At 33.0% G+C, this 20391-nt stretch overlaps 3 protein-coding genes across 4 annotated transcripts; 2 read left to right on the top strand and 1 right to left on the bottom strand.

Moving 5' to 3' along the window:
• Positions 1 to 13392: 13392 nt before the first annotated feature.
• On the top strand, positions 13393 to 15322 carry LOC133831160 (uncharacterized). Of its 2 annotated transcripts, XM_062261361.1 has the most exons (6): positions 13393 to 13849; positions 13939 to 14036; positions 14146 to 14217; positions 14317 to 14441; positions 14787 to 14859; positions 14973 to 15322. In XM_062261361.1, the coding sequence occupies exons 1-6, from the start codon at positions 13534 to 13536 to the stop codon at positions 15075 to 15077; spliced, it is 789 nt and encodes a 262-aa protein (XP_062117345.1). In that variant the 5' UTR covers positions 13393 to 13533; the 3' UTR covers positions 15078 to 15322. The 2 variants fall into 2 exon arrangements, with proteins under 2 accessions (XP_062117345.1, XP_062117346.1); XM_062261362.1 differs by lacking the exon at positions 14787 to 14859.
• A 1790-nt stretch (positions 15323 to 17112) lies between these two features.
• Positions 17113 to 19084, top strand: LOC133831159 (S-adenosylmethionine synthase 3). Its single transcript, XM_062261360.1, has 2 exons — positions 17113 to 17244; positions 17576 to 19084. The coding sequence occupies exon 2, from the start codon at positions 17585 to 17587 to the stop codon at positions 18755 to 18757; it is 1173 nt and encodes a 390-aa protein (XP_062117344.1). The 5' UTR covers positions 17113 to 17244; positions 17576 to 17584; the 3' UTR covers positions 18758 to 19084.
• A 112-nt stretch (positions 19085 to 19196) lies between these two features.
• Positions 19197 to 20044, bottom strand: LOC133831161 (thioredoxin-like 3-3). The gene is made up of 3 exons (XM_062261363.1): positions 19819 to 20044; positions 19710 to 19735; positions 19197 to 19549 (listed from the first exon to the last, which is right to left on the bottom strand). The coding sequence occupies exons 1-3, from the start codon at positions 19957 to 19959 to the stop codon at positions 19330 to 19332; spliced, it is 387 nt and encodes a 128-aa protein (XP_062117347.1). The 5' UTR covers positions 19960 to 20044; the 3' UTR covers positions 19197 to 19329.
• Between the last annotated feature and the right edge of the window lie 347 nt (positions 20045 to 20391).

The raw sequence follows: 20391 nt of genomic DNA, 5'->3' as shown, positions 1-20391 counted from the left end.
GCTTGGAGATAATTAACTAAAATACAGTTTTTTGTAAAAAGATAACTAATCAGTATCTGATTATTATTTGTATGGTTACTTTTGACTTCGGTGTCGTCGAGAAAACATATGCTTCCAACATATCAAAATGATCACCTTGAAGATTAGGTCGCAATGGTACTACTCTTGAGCCCAAACGATCAACAGTGTGGCTATAATTTTTATTTTTTTGAAGTTATGGAGAACTGAGAATTAAATGACTATTTTAGTGTTGGCAATTCTCATATGAGGTATGCATTATTTTCATATATGGTTTAAAAAACGCTATTTTCGTAATTTTTATGTTTAATTTGTAAATAAAATCAATTATAGGTTATAAGATGTAATATTCTCAATATTTAATTAGATTCCTATTAATTGAATTACCCTGTTTGGTTAAATACATGAATCTTATATATTATTTTGAAAAGTTAATTATACCTTAAAGTCATTGTATTATGATTAATGTGAATGTTTAGAATCCACATTTTTGAAAGGATATAAGATTACCCTCTTATGGAGTAATCTCATTTCCACAGGACTTAAAAAAAAGAACAACCTCATATCAAACATAGGAATATTGAATATTACCATTTCCATAAAAAAAAAAAATTACACCATACCACCCCTTAATTGTCTAAGTTTCAAAGTGTACCAATTGCCAAATTTGGGCCACCATTTCCTAATGCTTTTAGTAATAAGACAATAACTAGTTATTTTCAATAATAAGATAGAAAGTTATTATTAATAACCAATTACTAATTAGTAGTTGCATTTCAACAAATAACTAGTTACTAAATCAAAAATATCACAGCAACTAAACAATAAACTAGCAACAAAATAGTTTCAAGTTAATAATATTTTCAAGGGAATATGCGTATTTGGTACCCTGTGTTTTGGCCGAGTACAGCATTGGTACCCTCTATTACGAATAATTATCATCCGGTACCATATAATTATAAAATCAGTCAAAAATGGTACCATATGATAATTATTCGTAATAGAAGGTATCAAAATTGTACTTTGTAGACATATAGGGTACCCTATGCGCATATTCCCTATATTTTAATTAGTTAAGGATTTATTGCTGAGGATAATTAATGTATTATGAACAAATTGATGTCCAAATTCAAGCGAAGGGTACCATTTTTGACTGATTATAAAATTACAGGGTACCCGATAATAATTATTCGTAATAGAATGTACCAAAGTTGTACTCGACCAAACAATTTAGTAGTATGATTGTTTCTAGGTACTAAACATAAATATTAGAAGGAAAAAGAAAATCATAAATAAAATAATTAGTAATTAGATACTAAGCAAAACCAAAATAACATGTACGCCTTATTTAGCAAAGTTTCTGCTTTTGGTTATAGCTAAAAATATAAGATAAGTACAAATTTTGACTTATTTTTTTCTGTTTGAATAACTATTATATAAAAAATATTTAATGAAAAATTCTTTTAAAGTGTTTGGATATTAATTTAAAAAAGTAAATCAGTAATAATAAAATTATTATAATTGTAAAAATAGCTTATCAGAAAGGTCTTTGTTGGGGTTTTATGCCCTAATTAAAACCCAAATTCTTCGTAATCTCATCTTATTATCAATAAAAGAATAAAAATCATTTTTTGACTTGGTCAATCATTTTTTGACTTGGTCAATCACTTTGCTCATATGTTTTATTTTTATGATTATTTGTTTAATATAAACTTATATTAAATCCCGAGCATATAGCTAATCTTATTTATAGTAACGTAATCACAATGGAATATAAATATGAGTATATGCTCAAAATAAGTTAGTTCTAAGATTAGTCAGTGCACAGGATTTACACCGACTTGTCAATCTACGATATGATCTACTTACACATTACAGTGTTCTATTCTTTCCAGAACTATTAGCAAAATAGATAAGATCGGATGTATTTCTTACATCGGACAGGACCGATATTGACAGTTGATAAGATCAGTAAACATACCGTTATTATCTATTCTAGTCATGTCATATAGTTGACCATAGGTCAATTCAATCTCAATTCTGAGTGGTTAGTATTCCAACTGATTATATTATTTGAGTTCTTTGACTTATTCGTTACCAACTTACCCTACGGACTAGCCCATACTTACATCTTGGGAACTCGGTAGTATAATTGAGTGGGAGTGTTAATCATAGATGTGAACATCTATAGCTTCTGATGAAGAAGTGAAATGAAGGTTTCCTTTTAGTTTGGTTCAAGGTGTTAAATGATAGAGATCTCATTTCAGTAATTAAATTAGTTTACTGGAATATCATTTACAAGGAACTAAGTGTTTTAAAGATAAAATACAATGAGGGGTAAAACGGTATTTTAGTCCTATCTCATTGTAGAGCGTCTATAGAGGATTGAGTGACAATTATGGTTGTAACAATGGATAATTAATAACGTATCTATATTTGTTATAGAGCGTTCTATGAATTCAAGAGTGCAATAGTGGAGTCACGAGGAATTAATAAGTTAGTAAATTTATTTGTTAGATTTATGATAACTTATTGGAGCTTGATTTCATAGGCCCATGGTCCCCATTGTACCTTTGATAAAATCATCTAGATAGTCTCAATTAATTGATTTAATTATCAATTAGAATTATCAAAGTTGATGAGGTCAATTTTGGATAGTTTCACAGAGTTGTGTAATTTTGAGAAGGAAAGAGAAATTATGGCAGATTTATTAATTAAGATAAATTGGTATCTAAATTAATAAATAAGTTTAAATCAAGGTTCAAATTATAAATAATTAATTTGATAAAGGATTTGAATAATTATTTAATTAATTAAATCAATAGAAAATAATACAGGTCTTGATTTTACGTCCAATGAGCTTATAATCAAATGGGAAATTTCACGGGCCTAAAGCCCATGATAATTTCGACCTAGGGCTTTAAAATGGATATTATTTTATTGATTTTTTAATTAAATTAAATGTCCTAATTGAGTCTATAAAAAGAGTGCTTAGAGATAAGTCACAAGTTAAGATTTCTGAGACAACAGATAAGTTTAATCACTAGTTTTCTGATAGTTTTAGATTCTCTCTAAACACAAGTACTTTTCTAAGCCTCTTTGTTATTTTCTCTTCTTATCTCTATATCTATCTCATGTGTTGAGAATTGCCCACACTAGTCTAGGTGGTTCTAAGGATACATTGGAAGATTGTGAAGAAAATAGAAGATCAGTTCAGTTTCTTGATAATACTCTGTGACAGAGAGGATACAAGAGTTAGAGAAACTAAAGGAATGACTCTTTAATTCTCTTGCGTATTATGTAAGTATGATATTCTTTGTTTTTCTTTGAATTCAATTTTAGAAACATGTTTTAGGCTATCTCGTATTAATTTGTTTAATATTAGATATACATGAAAATAAATAAAGATCCTGTATAAAGTTTTCCCAACAACTGGCCTCAGAGCCTTTGGTAATCTTTATTTTCATGCATGAACATGTTTAAAATTGGATTATTTGATATTTTTGAATAATTGGATGGATTTTCATGTGTTTTATGAAGCGTATTGATTTTATATGTTTTTTAGCAATTTTTTAGGTTATTTTATTGTGTTTTCTATGCTATTAATTTTATATATGCTTATTTTGTGTAAAACATGTTAAAAATTAATTAGAAAGTGGTTTTGGTTTGAAAAATTGCACACAAAAAAAATTTGAAATTTTTTTACACTGGCTACCATGCGCGCGCTCGCAAGCCCAGCCAGTGAACAGTACCCGTAGGGACGAGTACTATTCATCAAAAAAAATTAATTAAAGAAAATTAAGTATTGTAAAAAATTATTATTTATAATCAAAGCCAAAAATATCATATTTGTTTTATATTTAAATTTGTTTTTTTTTTTAAATAAGATGTTTTTGTTAGTTGAGATTTAAATAATTAGATATTTTCTACATAGATTCAAATTCAAATTTAAAAATAGACTAACAACTTAATTTTAAATCTTTTAATATATTAAAATATTATAATTATGATATCAGATATTTAAGATATTTTCATTTAAATTCTTGATTTTTTTTTAAATCTTTATTTGATAATATAAATATATTTTTATTCTATAGTTTTTAATATTTAAATTATTTAAAATTTGAATATTGTTAGTTAGATATTTTATGGATATTTGAATTTTTTAACTATTTTGAGATATTTTAGGGTTGTTATAACTATTTATATTTTATTTTTTTAAAAATGGTTAAAATATTAGCTAATAGTTATAACAACACAAGATATTTTTATAAAATAGTTAAGATATTGATTTTAAAATTTTAAATTGATTAAATTTTGAAAAATATCATTTTTCAGCCAATTAATAAAATATTTTTTTTAATAAATGGGATTCAAATTAACTTTGGTTAATTGTTGATAAATCCTATTTAAATTAAATTAATATTTTTTTCAAATTAACCTAAAACCAAGCTGATTGTTGATAAATGAAATTTAAATTAACTATTGTTAATTGTTGATAAATTTCATTTAAATTGACTTATTTTTGTAAAAATTTAATTAATTTGAATTTTTTTGTGAAAAATTCTAGATAATTAATTGTGGTATTTTTGCAAATGAAATTAGTTGTGGTATTTTTGCATAAATTCATAGAATTGCTCATATAGTAACATGATTAGGCCCATCCAATTATAACATGTCTGTTTGCACTATATGTGGTATTTTTGCAATTGGGCTTAGATGCATATAGTGGCCCATATGTTTGTTAGATATATCGTATTTTGCCAAATAAAATATTCATAAAATGATAGGTTTTATTTGGGCTCATTAGAAAATGTAAAGTTTAAATTTCTCTCTTGTGGGTGATTCCACTTGTGAAGGCCCATTTGCTTTGCATGACTATAGTGGGCATAATCAATTAATAACAATTAATAAAACGAATGTTTAAATTCTTGTCTTTTGGACCTTATATGGAAGATAGGGAGCATTTGTAGTGGGAACGACATACTGGACCCAGCCCTCCTCCATACAAGCCCAATTGTTAAGGCCCATTTACCTGAGTTGGACTTAATTGTATAGGTTCATTATATTAGTTAAACCTAAATATTGATTAGCAACAAATTAATTCTAAATTAATTGAATTTGTTTCAATATGACACTTTAGAATTAATAAGAAATTATAGGACTTTGGTTTTAAAAATTTTAATCTGTTTAATTTTTTTGGAAAACCATAGTCATTAATTTTCTAAAAATAAATAATAAAAATACTATTTTTAATTTTATAATGAGCTTATTTTAAGAATTTTATTCAATCTCCACCGTTGGTTTAACATAGTCAATAGCTTAATGGGGCCTCTAGGCGCTTTGATTCGTCCCACTATGGAAGGTGTTCATTAACTATTTTAACAAGGTTAGATTTCGAAAGATAGATAATTATATGTCAAATTCTACTAGACTCACCCCTACGGTGACTACTAGGACTAAATCTATGATTATTGAAACCGTGGGTCTAGCTCATAAAATAAGAGATTTTGTTTTCTTATTTTGATCGAATAGTAGGTTGTTAATAATGGTGTCAATTATTAAATGAGTTTACAACTCTATTTAACTAGTGGTATTTTTGACTCTCGCCAACCGGGACAAGGATATCATAGATTAGTTAAAAACCTAAAGAAATAGAGATATGATTGTTTTTGGTATTTTTTTCTCATATCTTACATATTTTTGGTATATGTTGTACTATTTCTTGAAACATGTGTGAATAGAAGTTTTATTGAGCAAATGTGATTGATTTCTATTTTATTGATAATTTGTAGTTTTAAGCTAAGTACTGTCTGTGTCTACTCCCATCCTTTCTCAACTTTCGATGAAGAAACTCACTGGACAAAACTTCCTTAATTGGAAGCAGAATATCAACATAGAGTTGATTGGTGACAACTCTGAATTCATCATGATTGAGGAATCCCCAGAATGAGCACCGTGTCCGCACGTTAGTGATGGCACCGTCAATGCTCGTGATGGTACCGTAAATGCTTGGATAGCACCGTCTCTACACGTTCGTGATGGCACCGTAAATTATCGGATGGCATCGTATCTACATGTTCGTGCTCAACTCAACTATGGTCTGACGCAGCTCATGAACGAGCTTCAGATTATTGAACCTGTCATGGGTGGACCTAGTAAAGGAGGTGAAAATAAGACTACTGATGTTGCTCCTGGTCTAGCTAAGGTTGAAGCTCATCCAGCTTCGTCTTCGAAAGCTAGAAACAAGAGGAAAGGTGGACAAAACAACAACCCCAAGCCTGCAAAGACTGCAAAGACGAGTGCACAACCACGTGCACAGACGCCTAAGGGGAAGAACATGAAAAACAAGAAAGGTAAAGATAAATGTTTTCACTGCAAAGAGAAGGGGCATTGGAAACGAGATTGCCCCAAGTTTCTAGCAGCTAAAAACAAAGGTAATTATTATAGTTCATTTATCTTGGAAACATGTGTTTTAGAGAATGATAAATCTGTTTGGATTATTGATTCTGGATCTACTAATCATGTTTGTAATTCTTTACAGCTTCTTGAATCGTGGGAGGAAGTGGACGAAGGAGGCTTAAATCTTAGAGTTGGGAACAGAGCGTTCGTTAAGGTCCAAGCTAGAGGAATAGCTCGTCTGAAGTTCGGAAATAAATACTTAATTTTAAAAGATGTATTTTTTATTCCGGATTTTAGTAGAAATTTAATTTCAGTTTCCATGTTGCAATTAGAACGATTTGTTATGACTTTCACAAGTTTTAATATATCTATTTCTTTCAATGGATCACAATTGTGTATTGCATGTTTGGAAAACGGGTTTTATATTCTATGACCTAACGAACCCCTCGCTCTTAATAATGATTTATTCAAAGTAGCTAAACCTAGGACCAATAAACGTCAAAAGACCGATAATGATAATATGACGTATTTATGGCACTTGAGACTAGGTCACATTGGCTATGATAGGATTCAAAGACTTACAAACGATGGACCTTTGAGGAAACTCACCTTAGGTGAATTACCTGTCTGTGAATCTTGTCTAGAAGGCAAACTGACCAAGCGTCCATTCTCTGCAAAGGGTGATAGGGCCAAAGAACCACTTGGTCTTGTGCATTCAGATGTTTGTGGACCTTTGAATGTACAAGCCAGGGGTGGTTTTGAGTATTTCTTCACTTTCATTGACGATTACTCTAGATACTCATGTCTTTACCTAATGCATAGAAAATCATAAACATTTTCAAAGTTTCAGGAATTCCTAGAAATGGCTCAGAACCAATTAGGTAAAACGTTAAATATCTTGCGATCTGATAGGGGTGGAGAATATTTGGATATGTAGTTCCAAGATCATTTAACTGAACTTGGGATTTTATCACAACTTACTGCCCTAGGTACTCTGCAACAAAATGGTGTAGCGGAACGCCGGAATAGAACTTTATTGGAAATGGTTAGATGCATGCTTAGTTACTCAACTCTACCAACTTTGTTCTGGGGACATGCAATTGAAACTACGAACAACATTCTCAATGTCGTGCCGTCTAAATCAATCCCCAAAACACCTTTAGAATGCTGGAATGGTCGTGAACCTAGTTTACGCCATTATAGAATCTGGGGGTGTCCCGCTCACGTCCTAAGGAAAAAGGAGGGAAAGCTAGAATCACGAACTGAAGTTTGCATGTTTGTTGGCTATCCTAAAGGTACTCGGGGTGGACTTTTCTATAGTCATTCAGAAAAGAAAGTGTTTACTTCTACAAATGCTACTTTTCTGGAAAATGACTATGTCCAGAACTTTAAACGTCGTGGCAAAGTAGTTTTAGAGGAGATGGTTAAAGAATTGACTCCACCAATGTTCCATCGTCATCAACGCGAGTTGATGATGAAATTCCCACTCTTCACGTCCAACCGACGCAAGTCGGTTTAAATGAAGAAGTACCATTGTTCCTGAGCAAACAGTCACGGAGCCTCTTCGTAGTGGGAGGGTTTCTAGGAACCCAGTTCACTGAGGTTTGGATGGTGAAACCAATATGGTTGTTGGTGACACTAGTGATGATGATCCATTGTCTTTCAAACAGGCAATGTCTAGCCCTGAAAAAGAACTATGGCTCAAAGCCATGAAACAGGAAATGGAGTCCATGTACTCAAATTCCGTCTGGGATCTTGTGGAAGCACCTAGTGACTTTAGGGCCATTGGGTGCAAGTGGATTTACAAGAAGAAACGAGGTGTTGATGGAAATATCGAGACTTATAAAGCTCGATTAGTGGCAAAGGGTTATACCCAAAGAGAAGGCGTGGACTATGAGGAAACTTTTCGTCCGGTAGTCATGCTCAAATCCATTTGCATCCTCCAATCCATAGCAGTCGCTCTCAACTATGAGATCTGGAAAATGGACGTCAAGATAACTTTTCTTAATGGAAAGCTTGACGAGTCATTTATATGGATCAGCTAGAAGGATTTAAAGTATCTGGACAAGAAGGAAAAGTTTTCAAGTTTGTTGTACCCAGTTTTTGAGCCACGTTACATGTGACCTCGAAAGTTGGATTCGCAGCAATTTGACTCGTAAGGTTTAGAGTGCTCCAAGACTAAATATCGAGCCTGCAAGACATAGACGACCTCGAATATGGTAACCTCGAAGTGTTCATGATCTCGAAAGGTAGCTCCGGAGACGCATCCATCCTCAGGGATGACCTCGGATCAGGGGTCCCGAGCTCGACGCACAGACGATCTCGAAAGCCAGGTGACCTCGGGAAATGTCTCTAGTTCGAAAGCTGACGAGAAACCTGGGAAGCTAAAGCCTTGGAGATATATGATAAAAACCTCGAATATCTATAAGTGTTGTCCATACGAGATGTAATCCTCATTTATTGCTGTAAATCCTCTATAATCGTGGGATATTATTTGGTCAGTTATACGTCCCCTGGTCTTCAGGGGACGTTTCCTTTTATATTTGATTATAGGCATTTAAAGCCATTTATTTTATTCACACAAAAAGAGTAACTACCCAAAATATATGGGATAGTATTCTACAGCCTTCTCTATAAATAGAGAGGTCATGCGCCATTGTAATGGACCGAAATTCTGAACCTTGAGAGAAAACTCTGAAGAATTCATACTTAAGAATTCTCAGAGATAATCTTGATTTTAATAACAGAGACTCGTGGACTAGGCAGATTTAACTGCTGAACCACGTAAAAATCGTGTGCTTGTATTGTCATATTTTAATTGGCCATTATCAGTTATTGTTTACGTGCTCTCCCTTTCACTGTTGACGAAAAACAGCGTCAACAAAGTTGAATAGGTCCATCTATGGACTTAAGCAAGCTTCTCGTTCCTGGAATCTTAGGTTTGATGAAATAATCAAAACCTATGGCTTTGAACAAAATATTGATGAGCCCTGTGTTTACCAACTGAAGGCAAATCAAATAGTGGTATTCCTGGTTCTTTATGTAGATGATATCTTACTCATTGGAAACAATGCTAAGAAATTATCAGATGTGAAGAATTGGCTGAGCACTCAATTCCAGATGAAGGATTTGGGTGAAGCAAGTTATGTTCTAGGTATCCAGACCATCAAGGATAGAAAGAACAGACTCTTAGCTCTATCTCAAGCAGCTTACATAGATAAAGTGCTTGAACGTTTCTCAATGACAAATTCCAAGAAAGGGCGTCTACCGTTCCGCCATGGAATTCATCTTTCAAAGAAGCAGTCTCCCCAAACTTCTGAAGAGGAAGATGCAATGAGAAAAGTTCCTTACGCATCTGCAGTTGGAAGTCTGATGTATGCCATGTTGTGTACTAGACCAGATATTTGCTATGCAGTGGGAGTAGTGAGCAGGTATTAGTCAAACCCAGGACCGGAACATTGGATAGCAGTTAAACATATCCTGAAGTATTTGAGACGGTCTAGGGATTATATGTTAGTCTACAAGGGTGGTGTTCTGAACCCTGTAGGCTACACCAATTCAGATTTTCAGACTGATGTCGATGACAGGAAGTCTACTTCTAGAATGGTGTTTACTCTTGGGGGTGGAGCTGTTATTTGGAGAAGCGTAAAGCAGTATGCAATCTCATATTCCACCATGGAGGCTGAGTACATAGCCGCGTCAGAAGCATCTAAGGAAATAGTCTGGCTAAAGAAGTTCTATTCAGATCTTGGTGTTATTCCAGAAATGGATAAACCGCTTGTGTTGTTTTGTGACAATACAGGAGCGATAGCCAACTCGAAAGAACCTCGAAGTCACGAGAGGAGTAAGCATATAGAAAGGAAGTATCACATTATTCGAGAATATGTGGCCAGGGGAGATGTGAAGGTTATGAAGATTGCAACTGAAGACAATCTTGCGGATCCGTTTACAAAGACACTACCAGAAGCTTCATTTGATAAGCATATCAAGGAAATGGGATTATTAGAATTAAGGCATTAGTTTCAATTAGTGCAAATGGGAGTTTGTTGGGGTTTTATGCCCTAATTAAATCCCAAATTCTTTGTAATCTCATTTTATTATCAATAAAAGAATAGAAATCATTTTTTGACTTGGTCAATCACTTTGCTCACATGTTTTATTTTCATGATTATTTGTTTAATATAAACTTATATTAAATCCCGAGCATATAACTAATCTTATTTATAGTGATGTAATCACAGTGAAATATAAATATGATTATATGTTCAAAATAAGTTAGTCCTAAGATTAGTCGGTGCACAGAATTTACATTGACTTGCCAATCTACGATATGATCTACTTACAAATTACAGTGTTATGTTCTTTCCAGAACATAAGCAAAGTAGATAAGATCGGATGTATTTCTTACATCGGACAAGACCGATATTGACAGTTGATAAGATAAGTAAACATACCGTTATTATCTATTCTAGTCATATCATATAGTTGACCATATGTCAATTCAATCTCAATTCTGAGTGGTTAGTATTCTAACTGATTATATTATTTGAGTTCTTTGACTTGTTCGTTACCAGCTTACCCTACGGATTAGCCCATACTTACATCTTGGGAACTCTGTAGTATAATTGAGTGGGAGTGTTAATCATAGATATGAACATCTATAGCTTCTGATGAAGAAGTGAAACGAAGGTTTCCTTTTAGTTTGGTTCAAGGTGTTAAATGATAGAGATCTCATTTTAGTAATTAAATTAGTTTACTGAAATATCATTTACAAGGAACTAAGTGTTTTAAGGATAAAATACAATGAGGGGTAAAATGGTATTTTAGTCCTATCTCATTGTAGAGCGTCTATAGAGGATTGAGTGACAATTATGGTTGTAACAATGGATAATTAATAACGTATCTATATTTGTTATAGAGCGTTCTATGAATTCAAGAGTGCAATTCCGAGTCTATAGTGGAGTCACGAGGAATTAATAAGTTAGTAAATTTATTTGTTAGATTTATGATAACTTATTGGAGCTTGATTTCATAGGCCCATGATCCACATTGTACCTTGGATAAAATCATCTAGATAGTCTCAATTAATTGATTTAATTATCAATTAGAATTATCAAAGTTGATCAGGTCAATTTTGGATAGTTTCACAGAGTTGTGTAATTTTGAGAAGGAAGGAGAAATTATGGCAGATTTATTAATTAAGATAAATTGGTATCTAAATTAATAAATAAGTTTAAATCAATGTTCAAATTATAAATAATTAATTTGATAAAGGATTTGAATAATTATTTAATTAATTAAATCAATAGAAAATAATACATGTCTTGATTTTAAGTTCAATGGGCTTATAATCAAATGGGAAATTTCACGGGCCTAAAGCCCATGATAATTTCGACCTAGGGCTTTAAAATGGATATTATTTTATTGATTTTTTAATTAAATTAAATGGCTTAATTGAGTCTATAAAAGGAGTGCTTAGAGATAAGTCACAAGTTAAGATTTCTGAGATGACAGATAAGTTTAATCACTAGTTTTCTGATAGTTTTAGATTCTCTCTAAACACAAGTCATTTTCTAAGTCTCTTTGTTATTTTCTCTTCTTCTCTCTATATCTATCTCATGTGTTGAGAATTGCCCACACTAGTCTAGGTGGTTCTAAGGATACATTGGAAGATTGTGAAGAAAATAGAAGATCGGTTCAGTTTCTTGATAATACTCTGCGACAGAGAGGATACAAGAGTTAGAGAAATTGAAGGAATGGCTATTTAATTCCACTGCGTATAATGTAAGTATTATATTCTTTGTTTCTATTTGAATTCAATTTTAGAAACATGTTTTAGGCTATCTCGTATTAATTTGTTTAATATTAGATATACATGAAAATAAATAAAGATCATGTATAAAGTTTTTCCAACACTTTTAAAAAAAAAGGTTTCTTGACAAAATGACCTATTTTTTAAAGTCATTTTGCATTCTAGCCTAATTTTAATAATTCTTTACAAAATATCATCTCATAATTTAGAGAGCTAGTCGAAAATTTAGATAGGTGGTCGAAAAATTTAGACAGCTGGTCGAAAATTTTAGAAAGAGCCCATTTTGCAAAAAATTATCAAAAGTAGGCGAGAGTGCAAAACCACTTAAAAAATATGTTATTTTCACCAATTTCTCTTTAAAAAAGGTTAGGAATACTAACTTCTAAAAAACTACATTTTAAATTATAAAACACTTTATTTTTTACCTAAACACCCTCAAAAAATATTTTTTTTAATCTAGAAACTAAAAGCATCTTGAAATAAGTTAATCCAAAGCATAGTAAATCTTAAACCTAGCAAAATTTACCTAAAATTACCATTTTGACCCTAATTAGGATTGTCTTTTATGGTGTGTTTGGATAACCACTCTGTAATTGGAATTAGGTGTAATTCAGAGCAATTACTTGATTTTATGTGTTTGTCTGACCATATAATTACAAAGTAACTATGTAATTGGAGGTAATTGAGAAGATCCTAATTACACTTTCAAATTCTCATAGCCCTTATGAGAATTGAGTATAATTATACTATCATTACTAATTACTATCAATTTTAAAATGTATTTATTACATAATATTATTTTGTGTGTAATTACTAACAGTTTTGCCAAACATGATAATAAAAACTCATAAGTAACCATATTTTGTATTAATATAATTTCACAGCCTAGTAATTACAAATTCTACCCATAATATTTGCGATTTAAATCATCAATAAAAATAGTATTTTCCTCAAAATATATTTCATTATGCTGGCGCGTGAGGACAATTTTCTTAAAAAAAAAAGCGACCAATTGACAGCCATCGTGAACTTTCAAGCAATATGGTGGGAGCCATAACAATAGTGGTTGTCTTTGGGTTGGTGTTGAGAACACGTGGAGAAGAATCCTTGAATTGGTGAATACTACATTAAAGTATTAAACACATTTCTTCCTTGGTTCCAGTAATTAAACTCTGAAACGAATGGTCGTGTCTCTTTCCTTGCCATTCCCACTCCTTAGCCCTGCCTAGCCTATCTTCAATTCCATCAAATCTCTTTACTTTCTCTTATTCTCTATCTATATTTTGCAGGCTCAATCAAAAATGGCTATGGTGACTGCTTCTGCAACTGCTCTTCATCATCTGCATTCCCTCAATCTTCCCAACTTCTCACTTTTCTCCAAAAACCATGCCAACCCCTCCACCACCTGCTTTAAACTAGATTCTAATGTAATTGAAACGACAAGGAGAAGACCTCTTCTTTCCCCTCTTTTGATGAAAAACAACACATTTTGTGAGGTTGTGCTTGAGTCTAATGAGGTTAATGAAGAAGAAATGGAAGAGCTCAGTGACACCCATGAGACCCTCTTGTATTCTTTTAATCCTTTGCCTCTGTTGTTTGTGGCTGCTCTACCTGGAGGTATTCTTTGTTTTCAGTCTCTTCATATGTATGTGCATACACATTATTTATAAAATGTTTAGTCCTTACAATGTGAGTTTGGATAACAGCTGGGGCTATAAGGTCTGTGTTTGGACCTTTTGTTGAGCTAGTAAAGTCATGGAATCTTCCACACTGGCTTGTACACTGGGGTCATCCTGGAAATATGGTAATTCAAAATGAGAAGTTTCTTTCTTTCTTTTTTTCAAAGCTCCTTTTCTCCATTAGTATCATGCTTCAAGTGTTATGTAATATAAACCATTTGCTTCATTAAACAGGCAGTTGTGCTGTTTGCCATGGGTGGCTATGGAACCTATTTGGGTTTCAGAATACGTTTCTCTGATGATTTGGTAAGAGAAATAAAGAACACTAATGTAATCTACTTTATCCTTACTATTTGGTTAGCAATGGCCTTGGATTTATAAATTATTTGTTTCGATATTTTTCAGGAAGAAAAAGCAAAGGCCAAAGACTTGCATCCAAAGCTTTTGGCTGGGATGTTTTTCTTTTTTGCTCTTGGAGCAACTGGTGGAGTAACATCACTTCTCACTTCAGACAAACCCATCTTGGAGAGGTACTGTTTTAACATCCCCACTTGGCCAAAATCACATTTTGTTTTCTAGGTTATATTTAGATATAAACATGTACACATATAAGAAAACAACTACTATATATGTATACATAGCTAGCTTATTAAGTCCTAACCTAAACTACCCAAAGACTTGTGTCCCTTTATCACCTAAATATAGAAAGAGTCCTAATTTGTATTCAAAGTGTCCTAATACCTTAATACATAAAACACCCAAGAGAATTGTCAGGTTGAACTAAAACTTGTCTATTTTTTTTGTAGTGTATAACTACTACTCTTGCATTCAAAGTTATAATCCTAATACATCATAGCTAATCTTTTTGTTTGCAGCCCACATGCTGTTACTGGTTTAATTGGCCTTTCTCTGCTTGCTATTCAAACCATATTACCTACATTATTTGAGGTGTACTTTCTATTATGTGATCTTTTATTCTGTCTATTATGAGTATGACCCCAATATTTTTTTATTATATTTCTCACTCTTTTTCTTTTTTTTTTCACTATAATTTTGTGCAGGGAAATCCTGGATTGCGAAATGTTCATGGGATTTTAGGGAGTGGGATCATGACTCTGTTTCTTGTTCATGCTGCCCTTGGACTTCAACTTGGCCTAAGCTACTAACTATGACTATGCTCTTTGTTACAATATTTTTCAATGGTTCCTTTTTCCTTTAGAACTAATTTGACAGCAAAGACTTGGACTAAAAACTTGTCATCGCTTGATTATTTAAAACCAAAATATAAAAGAAAGAGAGTGTGAAAGTATAAAGAACAACACAGCTGCACATTCTTAGATTTACTATTTAGCAGGCTGTCAAGTATAGAGGGGAAACCCCTTCAAAGTGTTGAGCTCAATGTTCTTGGATCGGCCCTTTTGTCTTTGTTTAGCCCCCACTATGTGACATTTAATATTATGTTCCAAAGTAATATAATAATACACAATATTATATGTAATATAGTCCAAAAAAAAAACTCAACTGTCGGTGGGAAGCTTCACTCCTAAATTGCAGTAAAACCCGAAGCAAATCTTTTAGTATGCAGAAGCACCGACTCATATCATTGAAACTTTTGACAAAAATGCCACTTTGTTGAATGAAATGAATGCCCCATTTACATTTTTATGATAGTTCATAACCTTACAAAACTTGCAGAAATTGATCACTAGATGGCTGACAGAAAAGTGACTGTAAGTCCTTTTGTCATCACTCCACTCCACTACTACTTACGGTAAAATATTCTTTAAATTACATTATTACATTTTTTTTATCAGACTTCAACATTATACTCTATATAAGAACCATCAAGAGTATGAAATTGCTGATTATTGAACTTAGAGATCTCATATGAAATCTACGAAAATATATTGTTACAATGTCATTTACAATTTGCTTGTTTATAATGATGTTAAAAAAGTGATGCTATACTTTCGATATACAAAATGCATATATAATGATGTTAAAATTAACCAAACTTATTTATAATGGGATCATGTAATTTTTATCCTATGTTTGGTAGAGAAGAAAAGGTGGAGAAATAAAATATAAGAGAGAAAAGTTAAAAATGGGATCTTCAATATTATGAGTGGGACCCACACAAATTTTTCCTCTCCAAATAATTAGGAAAAAAATTCTACAAAAACACATTAAGTGTGAATTACTAAATTATTTTTACACAAAAATCAATTATATTGATAATTTAAGGATATATAATAATTTCCTAATAAACCATTTTTTTTCTTACACACCAAACAACTAAAAAAAAATTGTACTTTCTTTTATTTCCTTCTAATTTTTCATCTCTCCTACATTTTCTTTCCCTTCTATTTTCTCTTCTTTCTACCAAACACAAATGAGTGGTTAATAATACTATCACATCACTAAGTATTTGTACCTAAAAAGTGTATGAGGATTCTCAGGTGCACTCACTTGGTGTTTTTGTCTCGAAAAGTTTTTCGCTGATTTTTTTTATGAGCGTATACATTGTACTTATTTAGAACATTTTGTAAATTTTCAGAAAATTTCGAATAATTTACAATGTCGAAAATAAAATTCAAACAAGTTATCTTTCACACGCATAAAAAGACAGTCACACAACAAACTATTTGAACTTTATTTTCTACATTGTAAATTATTCAAAATTTTCCAAAAATTTATAGTATGCTCTAAATAACTATAATATATACGACCATAAAATAAAATTACGCTAAAAATACTTTCAAAACTAAAAACTAGAGTAGGTGCACCAGTGTGCCCTTTTTGGGTGCACCTGAGAACTACCCAAAAGCATATATCTAATGTAAAAAAAAAATCGGACAAATTCAAACAAAAATTCAAAAAGTAAAAAGAGAGCAAAAATTGTTGGCTTAATTTAAAGGCAAGTTGGCTTATGGGGCTTAGTTACTTATAAACAGATCTTCATAAAAAGACTTTCTTTACCTACATTATGATTTGGACACCACCACCCAAACCCAAATTCTTAGTTGGCAAGATCTGAAATGAAATGAGACATACCACCACAGGTCAATGGAGCTCTTACCACCGCTCCATTTGTGGTTGTGGTGGGCCATAGTTAAATTGTATTCAAAGAATCTCAGCCAATAAAAAATAGACAAGTCAGCATTCTGCCTCTACCTAAAAAGGACATTGAAAACACATAGAGCGAGTCAGACGTAACCATGGTTTTCTCCACCCCACGTCCTCTTACTATATATATGTCATAAAAATTATATCTTTCACTTCCTCCCTCACATTTTCTTGTCGTTGAAGAAGGTCTCCCATTCACATTCACAGGTTTTTTACCCTTTTCCTAGATCTGAGTTCCGATAATTGTCTTTATGCATATTCTTTAATGTAGTATTGTATGTAACATGAATATCTTGTCTCTTGAATCTAAAAATTGTGGAGCTTTATATAAATTTCTGTCATTGATTCTCAACTGAAACTCAAAAGCAACCACACCCAGATTTTACTTTCCACGATACAATCAAATTTCGTATTTTTTTTGGATCTGTTTTTAACATACCGATGCAACCCAGATCTTATCATTTTATTTCTGGCCTTCTGGGCATATTTGAGATCTGACATTTTGCTAAATTTTTCTCTTTTTTAATGTAATGCACAGGTTATAGAGATGGATACCTTTCTGTTTACTTCCGAATCTGTTAACGAGGGACATCCAGACAAGCTCTGTGACCAAGTCTCAGATGCCATCCTCGATGCTTGCCTGGAGCAAGACCCAGAGAGCAAAGTCGCTTGTGAAACCTGTACCAAAACAAACATGGTTATGGTGTTTGGTGAGATCACCACCAAGGCTACTGTTGACTACGAGAAGATAGTTCGTGACACCTGCAGAGAAATTGGTTTTACCTCTCCAGATGTTGGACTTGATGCTGATAACTGCAAGGTCCTTGTTAACATCGAGCAACAGAGCCCAGACATTGCTCAGGGAGTCCATGGACACCTCACCAAGAAGCCTGAGGAGATTGGAGCCGGTGACCAAGGCCACATGTTCGGTTATGCCACTGACGAGACCCCAGAGCTCATGCCACTCACTCATGTCCTGGCAACAAAGCTTGGTGCCAAGCTCACTGAGGTGAGGAAGAACAAGACATGTGCATGGTTGAGGCCAGATGGTAAGACCCAAGTGACCGTTGAGTACAAGAACGACAATGGCGCCATGGTCCCTCTCAGAGTCCACACCGTCCTCATCTCAACTCAACACGATGAGACAGTGACAAATGAACAGATCGCCGTTGATCTGAAAGAACATGTCATTAAGCCTGTGATCCCAGCTCAGTATATGGATGACAAAACTATCTTCCACCTCAATCCTTCAGGCAGATTTGTCATTGGTGGACCACATGGAGACGCAGGGCTTACTGGCCGTAAGATCATTATTGACACCTATGGTGGCTGGGGTGCTCATGGTGGAGGTGCTTTCTCAGGGAAGGACCCAACCAAGGTGGACAGAAGTGGTGCTTACATTGTAAGGCAGGCTGCAAAGAGTGTGGTGGCTTCAGGGCTTGCCCGCCGCTGCATCGTGCAGGTTTCTTATGCAATCGGTGTACCAGAGCCACTGTCTGTCTTTGTTGACACCTACAAGACAGGAAAGATTCCAGACAAGGATATATTGGCTCTCATCAAGGAGAATTTTGACTTCAGGCCTGGGATGATGTCCATTAATCTTGACTTGAAGAGAGGAGGCAACTTCAGGTTCCAGAAGACTGCTGCTTATGGTCATTTTGGCCGTGATGATCCTGATTTCACCTGGGAGACAGTAAAGATCCTCAAGCCAAAGGCTTAAATAAGAGGGTTGTCAAGGTCGAAGTGGTTATTATCGTAGCCATGGTTTGGCTTGAGAGTGAAGAATAAAGAAAGCTTCAATGCATGCGTCTATTTTTTAAGGCTCAACAAGTAAACGAGTGAGAAATGTGGCTATACGAGATGTGTGCTTTTGAGTTTAGCTCATTAGAGTAGCAAATTGTTCGAGTCTTGTCCCGTTTTGTAATTCTTTTTTGAATATTTTTTTTCCTTCCAAATTTTTCCATTCTGCAAGTGATTGTTTGAGAAAACTAAGCTGATTCAATATTGCGAATTCTATATAATATCAATTGATTTACAATTTATTAAATGATTTCTCACTTTGCAGTACAAGTGTTTTATGTTAGTGTAAATAGTTCATTAATATGAAGAGGGCATGTCAGTTTTCCACTAAAAAACATCAAAATGGAAAAAAGAGGAAGTAAACGAATTCAAAGCTAACTCTCTCATTGACACAATTTAATTATAAAAAAGAAAGTCAAGAACTACGAATGTTCTTTATAGGTGAATATGAATATAATTTTGAATACTTAAAGATCGATAGAATCAATATACTCAAGAGTGCAGCCATAACCGATCATGAAGCCGTTCTTCTCCAGCACCAAACATCTCATCTACTCTTTCACCATCTCTATAAAAATGAAAGGTAGGTGTATACCTAATATGCAGAGTAGTTTCTGGGCATTCATCAATGTCTGCATAGATGAATGAAAGCTTTGGAAAGTTGTTACTCAGCTTACAAAATGATGGGAGAATTTGGCTGCAAACACCACACCTAAAAACCCAATAAAAATTGCACATTAAAATCTTTTGGAAGGCACTGAAATTTCAACACTATCTAGTTCAAAGAGAACTTTCATCAAACATTTTGCGTGCACAACAATAAAAGAATACAATTACACAAACAAACAAAAAACCCAGAATGGTGGATGTACCAAGATGCACCGTAATTGATGACCGCCTGTCAATAGGGAAGTGAATTTTCTTTAAAAATACTTGCATTAAAAAATGAGAATTAAAGAAAGAGTTGAATGAAGATCTCACAGGAGTTTTGGATGTCTTGATATCTGTAAGAGTTTGTTTCAAATTTTGATCAGCTGAAGCGCTCTTCAAGTTTCCATAACGATTTTTTGGCAATTCCAAACCAGTTCCTTCAAGTCCCGTCTTTGCTTTCAGTTCAGTCATAGCTTTTCTCAGGGGAGCAAAAGGAAGGAAGGAAGCGATGACGCTCTTTCCTATTTAGGCACCTCTCTCCTACTTGGAAAAGACAAATTGCACCATTTTACATTATTATAGTTATTGACAAAATATGCACCATTACATTATAGGAAAAATAAATACACATATTTTTATTAAATTTTATAAAATTCTCCTTTATTTTATTTTTCACTATTTTCTAATACACTTATAAGATTTTAATAAAATTGATAGTTATTTTCAAGAAATATAGAGCATGTTTGGCATTGTTTTCAGTTTTTTGTTTTTAAAATTATGTTTTCAGAAATTAGAACAAAAAACATTTTTTGTAGTTTAAAAAAAACAACAGGTGTTTGGTTAATGTTTTCTTAATATAATTTTTTTGTTTTATTTTTTTAAAATCTTAAATAAAAAATTAAT

Source organism: Humulus lupulus, chromosome 4 (genome assembly GCF_963169125.1).
Source record: "Humulus lupulus chromosome 4, drHumLupu1.1, whole genome shotgun sequence".
In the NCBI taxonomy this organism is placed as follows: Eukaryota; Viridiplantae; Streptophyta; class Magnoliopsida; order Rosales; family Cannabaceae; genus Humulus; species Humulus lupulus.
This window is presented reverse-complemented; position numbering and strand designations above follow the sequence as displayed.

Bases quoted from the DNA above. Each gene is read 5' to 3' on its own strand.
- LOC133831160 (XM_062261361.1), top strand. From the start codon at position 13,534: ATGGCTATGGTGACTGCTTCTGCAACTGCTCTTCATCATCTGCATTCC. The intron at 14,218-14,316 runs GTAAGAGAAATA...GATATTTTTCAG, and splicing joins TACGTTTCTCTGATGATTTG to GAAGAAAAAGCAAAGGCCAA. The intron at 14,860-14,972 runs GTGTACTTTCTA...AATTTTGTGCAG, and splicing joins TATTACCTACATTATTTGAG to GGAAATCCTGGATTGCGAAA.
- LOC133831159 (XM_062261360.1), top strand. From the start codon at position 17,585: ATGGATACCTTTCTGTTTACTTCCGAATCTGTTAACGAGGGACATCCA.
- LOC133831161 (XM_062261363.1), bottom strand. From the start codon at position 19,959: ATGACTGAACTGAAAGCAAAGACGGGACTTGAAGGAACTGGTTTGGAA. The intron at 19,736-19,818 runs GTGAGATCTTCA...CCCTATTGACAG, and splicing joins TCAAGACATCCAAAACTCCT to GCGGTCATCAATTACGGTGC. The intron at 19,550-19,709 runs GTACATCCACCA...TTGGGTTTTTAG, and splicing joins ATCAATTACGGTGCATCTTG to GTGTGGTGTTTGCAGCCAAA.